Raw genomic sequence first — 8,203 nt, 5'->3', positions numbered from 1 at the left:
GGACTAACGTTATAACAATAAACTGCCTCCAGTATGTTGCACGGAACTCTTTTCGCCATTCTTTTGACAGCTCGATGACATCGTTCAGCAATTCCATTCCCAGAAGGTACATAAGCGCACCTGAATTGAAATTTAACGTTCTTTTTATTTACAAACTGCGAAAACAATGCACTTTGAAATGCAGTATCATTGTCCGTCAGTATTTCATCCGGGCCTCCTCGTTCGAGAAATATCGCGTTTAATTCTTTAATAACACATATACTGGTTTGATCTTTTAGATATCGCCATATTGCATACCGTGTAGGTCCATAGTCGATTAAAATAAGATAGTGCTGCCCCTCATAATGAGTCATGTCCATGCCAAGTCGTTGCCACGCTCTCTCTACTTCTATTTCCCCTTTCGGCCATTTTATTGGACTTGGATCAATTGATTGACAAGCTATGCATTTCTCAACCACTTGTTTTACTTCTTCTACCGCTTTCGAATCGGTACAGATGTGCAAAACTCCCATTTTCCAGTTAAGGTCCATATTTAGTCCTTTAATTACTGAATCAAGTTCGGACATGTTTATATGTACTGTGTCATCTTTTCTTAACCAACAAGCGTCTTCGATTATATTACCATCAACCTCAACAACCACGCCAAGTGCTATTGAACTAGCATCTACCCAAATTGTTGCCTCGTCACAATAAAACACTCCAAATTCCCTTAGCGTCTTTCCGTGTTCTTTTAACCATATCATTCGACATTTTTTTCCAGAAAATTGCATTTTATTTTTTCATCCCACGTTTTTGTCCGAGCGTTTGCTTTTCTTTTAACATACGGCGAGGCTACACTCAACCAACCACAAACTGGAAGATTTCCTGTCGTTCTTCCGCACAAAGAAAAGATGTTACGTCTTGTTAGCGTATTTAGAATTTCACCAAAATTGTTATCTCTTCTCCAACACGACTTTTTGTTTTCCATTCCGACTTGTAAACCAAGAACTCTTGCTCCACCGGATACGCGGACCACTGGCTTACAATGAAGCCCATAGATTTCCAAATGATCAATTACGAGACAAACAGGTATTATGTCTTCATTAACAAAAATATCATCAATGTATGATGACTTTCTTTTCCAGATTGTTTCGTCTTGCGATAGCACTTTGTCCAATACCTCTTTCATTATGACTGGCGCAACGTTTAGTCCAAATCCCAGACGTGCTAAACTAAATCTTTGTCCACGGAACACAACAGTTTGGTAAGCCCAGAGTTTCTCATCAATTTTTATTTGAATGTAAGCTGAAGATAAATCAATTATTGAAACATTTTCTCCAAACCGTTTCCAGTTTTGAAGTTTATCAGCACACGCATCTGTATTTGCAGTGAATGCTTCAATAAACGTGTTTAGCTCCCTGAAGTCTAATACTGGTCGTACTTTTTCTTTGTTTCGCTGCACCACTGCCATGAGAGGAACCAAACCCTTTATTGGACCGTGTTTCTTCAAATCGTACTTTTGCAGATATTTTTTATCTCTATCCACCTTCAATTTCTTTTTCGTAATCGTGTTTTATGCCAAAAGGGATAGAGTATTCAGCAATCTTATTCACTAGAGTTTCAGGTTGAGAATTATTATTCCATTTCTACGCAATTATCCATTCTCGATTTTGTTTATCAAACGAAGCTGTGAAATCCCGAGTTATTATATTCAAATTACTGCATCTTTTGGAATATCACTTCTTAGTCCAAGTAAACATGATTCATTTTTTCCCATAAAACAAACATCACGAGTTGCAGATATTGATACTCCACCAAAAGCCACTATTCCATCCATACCCATCAAAAAACAATAACCAAGTGGTTTGAAGTCAACTACAAGTGCTTCCACAAAAACTTCATTTCCATTTGGTGTGACAATTCGAACTCGGCTAACGCCTTCGCACTGTTGTTGTTGTCCATTTACAGTTACCACGCTAACTACTTTCTTCGTAATTTTTGGCGCACATTTTTTATAAATGATGCAGCAGGTACATCCTAAGTAGATCAACACATCCCGAAGAACGCCCTTAATATCCAAGCGTATAGTAGGTAACGCTATTATAGATTGTTTAGGGAGAGAACTGGCGCAAACATCTTCTCCCTTGGCACGTTTTTTGGACACATTCTTGATATGTATCCTTTCTCTTGACACGAGTAACACAAAACATCGCTTGGCTCTCGTCTTCGACCCGTCTTGTTTCGATTACTACTTCTTCGCAGATGACAATCTCTTGAAAAATGATTGGGGAGTTTACATTCATAGCAAATTGGTTGCGTTTGATCTTCAAGCAACCTTGGCTCAGCATGTCGTTTTGTTGCACCAGCAGTTAAATTTTCATTCGTTCCATCTTCCCGTTCCTTAATCATAAGTGCTCTTGCTCGTGCAAGTATTTGTATAGTAGTAAGATCATCCATACGAGAACTTGATCTTAGCATCCGTCAAACTTCCTCAGGGAACACAGAAGTAAAGGCACATGCAATTGCTCTGTCTGGTAGCCCACCAATCAGCGTAGATAATCTTTGCAGTTCTGCCAAATAAACATCAACCGCCTCCTCATGCTTTAACTTTCTCGTAACGAACTGTTCGTAAGCTGTAAATGCATCAACGGTAAATGCTTTTAGCAACGCCTCTTTTATCCGGTCAAAATTTTCATAATCAGTTTATGCTAGCTGTTGATATACTGCAAATGCACCATTCGTGAGACGGAGGGGAACAATACTCGCCAGATCGGTTGCATCAATTAGTTTGCATACCAGTTCAACTTTTTCCAGCCATTCTGCAACTGATTGTTGATCGTTTCCGCTAAACTCCGGAATTAACTTTAAATCAACTTTAGTTGACACTTTAGCCGAAATAGTTTGTTCTATCACATCAAAAAGAACTTTTTTAAGCTGAGCGTAAAACGCCTCATGTATCTTAATACAATTCAACATAATTTATATACAAACTAATTCTCTTGATATTTACAATTATATCTTTATATTATATACAAATACGTCTATATACATATGCAATTATTTGCGAACAAAAGCAAATCAATTGTTAGCTTAATAATCGTTAGCTAAACAATCATTAAATATAATAACACTTTACAAGTATATTTGTCTGTTATTACTGTTTGTTCATATGGTTTAGTGAACCCAGAAACAATAGAAAGAATAGCTGGTTTGGTTCCACATTGGCTTAAGTCAAAAAAAAAAAAATTATCAGTTTCTTCCTTTGTTGGAATAGAAACAGTTTTTCGAGGTGTTTTTTTTTGTTATTATCTATTCCATGTATTTTATTGTTTAAGTTATACTGCAATGATTTGGGTGAGGTAAAATCAATATCTACAACAGACTTGTATACGATATTTTTAGAGGTTGGTAGTAACCAATAGGCTTTTTCCTCAGTACAATTTTTTGAACTTTTGATGTTAACTGCACATTTGATATAAAATAATACCGCACCAATATGCGAGCAGCTTTCTCCTAGACCATACAATTGCAATGTGCAGTAACTATATTACCTGATTTTTCAGAAATAATCCATGGCTGTAAGTGTACATCGCTCATTTTTTTAGAATATTTTACCTAAGATATTAAAAATTAAAAAAAAAATTAAAAGTGTGAATGTTGTTTAAACTTCTATATAGAACTAATATTTAAAAAACCTACCCTGCCATGAATAAATACATATTTCTCAAAATCTTTTACGCCAACATTTATAACCCAACATGATACAAATTTATTATAAGAATTGAGAGCTTTATATACTTTTAATTGATTTTTAGTTAGAGGATTTAGAGCAAATAAAAAATAGTTCACATTATCAGGATAAGTACTATTTGGATAATTATCTATATTGTCAGAGAAATCTTTATCTTTAAGAAAATACGGGTCAACGTGACCTATAAAACTAATTTTTTTAAAAATATCTTTGCTTTACATTGTTATCAAGCTTAGACAAATACTCACTTTCTGTTGACATTGCAGATATATTTGTATATGTTTTTTTTACGATTGTTTGTCCTCCATGATGGCGGTATAGTTTATTCCCGTATAATTAGAATAAATTAATGACGAGGCACAGTGTGCCCAGGACATGAAAAAATTCATTTTTCTGACCTTTTATTTTTTCACTTTAAATTGTAAATTTATGTTGTGTAAGACATATGTAGGTCATGGCAAAAAAAAATTATAAATTCATCAAACCATTTTGTTTTTATAGCTGTTTGAAGTTGAAGAAAAAGTTGACTCAAAATATTTGTATTAAAACTGTACTAATACTGTTTTTTAACAATAACTTTGAAACGCTATATATCAAAATTGACTCCATAAATTTAAAAAAAAATTCTATCCTGGTCTGTAAATAATATTTAATTTGTGAATTACTTCAATAAAAATTGAAATTGAAGTTTAAAAATTTGTTTTGTGCAGTTTTGTTTATACCTAAAAAAATTCTAAAATATATGAAAACATATTAATTTTTTTTAAAAACAAAGTCACAGGAAAAAAAAGGCCGCAGGAGGCCGCAAACAAACTCAAATGTTTCATTCAATGTAGACTTTCTATTTTTATGTGTAAAAATTACACAGTCCGGTTATCCCCGGAAATTGAGTAATTTAAGTTTGAATTTTATTTGTTCGTACAAGTTTGATATTTGAGGTTGCGTAATTTATGAAAATAAACTTTCACGGACGATTCAGGAATACCTGTTGATTACATGTGATAAAATGTTATTGATAAAAAAAGGAGAATTAGAAGAAATTTTTCTAACCTTGAACATCAAATTAAGTTCATTGGAAAAATCAAAGCTAATTTTAAAAACAGTCAAAGTGAGACATAATCTAACTTTAGAAGATGAAAAAGATAACATAAAGAAAATTCTAAAGCAATTTGAAAGACATGTAAAAAAATATTCAAAGTTGAAACAAAATAAACTTGTGGCCGAATTGGAAATTTGGAGAAACGAAGTTGGGATAAAACTGCCTGGAAATCTACCTGTTGCAGCCTCATCATCATCCAGGGGTGATGTAGAAGAAGATGGAGCTCCACAAGCTAAAAGAGGACGGAAATCAAAAAGACTAAGGTAAAAGTTTAACTGTTGACATTTATTTGAATTTCTTAAGCATCATGTTATTTGGGACACCCAGTAGCTATTTTTTTACTTTTCATAAAACGTTATCATTTAATCCAGTGATCAATCTGAAAAACGTACATACAACAAAATTCTGGATGATTTTGTGGACATTGTGGAAAAACATGCGAGTGAACAAGGTGTAGATAAATCAGAATACTTAAAAGAAGTTGTCCAAAGATGTGAAAAAAGATGGGGGAAGATGGAAGGAGTAAAACTTTCAACAATATCGGTACAGGAAGCAATTGCTTTAATTTACAACTTGGATCTATCCATAAATAAATATCAGGTAAAGTATGCAATCAAATACTGTTGTAGTTAATTGTTTTTATAATTGTACGTTTAAATTTTGTATATTTCCCTAGGAACTGAGACTTGAGCTTCTCCCAAAACTAATGTTGCCAACAAGGAATGATGTAGATACCTTTAAACGTACTTTGCTACCAAAAGAATTAAGCAGTGCCGACAAGCAAACTTCATCCCCTGTGAACAATGTTATCAAAGACACTGTTGAGTCTCTACTAGATATATCCGAGTTTTGTGCTGAAAATCATTCTATACATGTAGAGGGTAAATTTGGACTTGATGGGTCTGGAAATCACAATTATCGTCATCAGTTTTCCGATCCTCAAGATGCAGACTTAAAGGGAACAAATTATATTTGTTCCTTTTGGTGTCCTCTTGAAATTAAAGATTCAAAAAACCAAGTAATCTGGACTAATCCAACCCCTAACTCTATTACTTTTGCCAGGCCTGTTATTCTAGTGAAAGCAAAAGAAACTAGGGAGAGTGTTAAGAAGTATTTTAAAGCAACTCTGAGTCAACTGCCTAAAAATGAAACTCAGCCTATTCTTTCAAAAAATGGGTTACAAATATTTGTAAAAACAGAGATTAGTATGGTTGATGGCAAAATGGTAGACTTATTGGTGGGTGATTCTGGAGCTTTTTGTCACTACTGCAAATGTTCCAGAAGTGATGCCAATGACCTGGTATATATACTACATGGGTTCACCATAGATAATAATTACAATGATGTACTCAGTACCTGGAGAAGACTAGAAAATGGCAAAATCTTGTACAAAGATACAGAAAGACATGGACAATGCCATGAACCTATAGTTGAATCAGATGTAAAATTTTTTGCCATTCTGCATCAAAAGCTTCGTGCACTCGACCACTGTCTGAAAATTTTGTATCACATTGTGGGTAAACAAACCCATACATGGTCTGAGCAGGACATAAAGGTAAAAACTGCTCTGAAAACAGCAAAAAAAAAAGTTATTCAAAACGTACGTGAAAAAACAGGAATGCTTCTTGATTCTTCTACTTCTAGTGGTGGTAACACTAACAATGGACCATTAGCAGATCGTTTTTTTAGTCCAAAAGAAAGAAAGTCAATCTGTTCCATAATTCTTAAAACAGAAGACCAAGATAGCTTCTCGACTTTGTTATCTAAGTTCAATATACTACTTAGCATTAATCAGCATGTTGATGTTAGCAAAAAAGTTGATCCTGATAAAGTTAAAGAAATTGGTTATGGATTGATGATATTCCATAAACAGACATTTCCATGGGCTATGCTCAGCCCCAGCGTACATCAAATGTGTGCACATGCCTGGGAAATGTTTATGCTTACAGGTGGATCACCCATTGCTAAGTACTCCGAGCAGTCAAGCGAAAGTTGGAACAAATACATTAAGGCTTATAAATCAGGAACAAGTTGTAAAGCCAGACAGATGTCTTTGCAAATTAAAACACATGACATTTACTGCAGACTGATGATAAGAACACATCCAATTATTGCCAGTAAAAAAAGACTTTTGCAATGTGGATTATGTGGAAAATTCGGACATACCACAAGAGGGTGTAAAGTAGACGTGAACAACATATTTACTGAAGAAAAAATGATAATTCAAGAATGTTTTCTGTGACCATATAAAATCAATAAGATTAATATCTGTGTATATTTGTGTTTAATATTAAACTATTATAAACTCAAATTCATTTCATTATGAGTTTCTTGAAATTATTAATAGTCAAACATATTTCATTATGAATTGGATATGATATCCTTTTCCAAGCAACCTAGCTAGCTATGAGCTTACTGGTCACGGGGATCGAGAGGCTATTTGTTATATAGGGCGGGGGGCGGTGGAAGACAAATTTTTTTAAAAAAAATTTTATTTTTTAATTTATATTTTATAGTTTATTTGAAAATTTTAAAAAAAGTAAGAGCATGACTCTTGGCGCCCCTCCCCTCCCCCACTGTTGCCCCATTTACTGGGTCAGAGTGCCCACACGTAAAAACTAACCTCAGAATCAGATTCTTCAGCCCAAAAAAGTAATATACTAAAGTTTTCACAAGATTTCATTAACAAATAACGGATTTATGAATTTTTTCCAAAAAACCACATTCTGGGCACACTGTGCGAGGTAGGAACGGTGAATTTAAACAGCAATATTTAAAAAAAAAAGATTGGGTGTAAGGCCAGAGCGAGGGGGGGTTGTCCTCATCTCCTTCCCCCCACATCTCCTTCCCCCTCCCTTCATTTTTCGTTCATTTAGTTGGCTAATGACTGGTTTCGTTCATTTAGTTGGCTAATGACTGGAAATTTGCCGACTGGCTGGTCGATGACATTTGTCAGTCGACAAATGTCATCGACCAGCCAGTCGGCAAATTTAATAAATAAGGTTTTTTTTTTTTATTCGGCTAAAACTTTAATTGCACCCCTCCCCCCCCCTCACGTGACACCTACTCGTGCCGGCCCTAATTGGGTGTTGGTTTTATTTAAATGAGTTTTTTAGATCACTTTTAAAAACAAATATTTTGTAGTTTTAACTTTTTCTTTTTCTTTTTTTCTTTTTTTACAAATAATCAATTTTATTTTGTCGTTATTAAATTAACCGTCATTTGGTTAATTGTATTGACCAAATTTATTGACTAATAATTATTTTAATTATTAAAATCAACACTTTTTCAGAGGACAACTGTTACGTTTTTACTGTAATTATTACGCTATATATAAACGAAAATTAATCTTGTTTTATTCGAAATATATTAAA

At 34.0% G+C, this 8,203-nt stretch overlaps 1 protein-coding gene across 1 annotated transcript; it reads left to right on the top strand.

Annotated features, from left to right (window-relative positions):
- The first annotated feature begins 4,096 nt into the window (after nt 1–4,096).
- On the top strand, nt 4,097–7,071 carry LOC136091912 (uncharacterized). Its single transcript, XM_065819630.1, has 2 exons — nt 4,097–5,429; nt 5,506–7,071. Exons 1-2 carry the CDS (start codon nt 5,343–5,345, stop codon nt 7,069–7,071), a joined length of 1,653 nt encoding a protein of 550 aa, XP_065675702.1. The 5' UTR covers nt 4,097–5,342.
- The last annotated feature ends 1,132 nt before the right edge of the window (nt 7,072–8,203 follow it).

The sequence above is a fragment of the Hydra vulgaris genome, chromosome 15, assembly GCF_038396675.1.
Source record: "Hydra vulgaris chromosome 15, alternate assembly HydraT2T_AEP".
Classification (NCBI taxonomy): Eukaryota; Metazoa; Cnidaria; class Hydrozoa; order Anthoathecata; family Hydridae; genus Hydra; species Hydra vulgaris.
Note: the sequence above shows the minus strand (reverse complement) of the source record. Positions and strands in the feature narration are given on the sequence as shown.

Bases quoted from the DNA above. Each gene is read 5' to 3' on its own strand.
- LOC136091912 (XM_065819630.1), top strand. From the start codon at position 5,343: ATGGAAGGAGTAAAACTTTCAACAATATCGGTACAGGAAGCAATTGCT. The intron at 5,430-5,505 runs GTAAAGTATGCA...ATATTTCCCTAG, and splicing joins TATCCATAAATAAATATCAG to GAACTGAGACTTGAGCTTCT.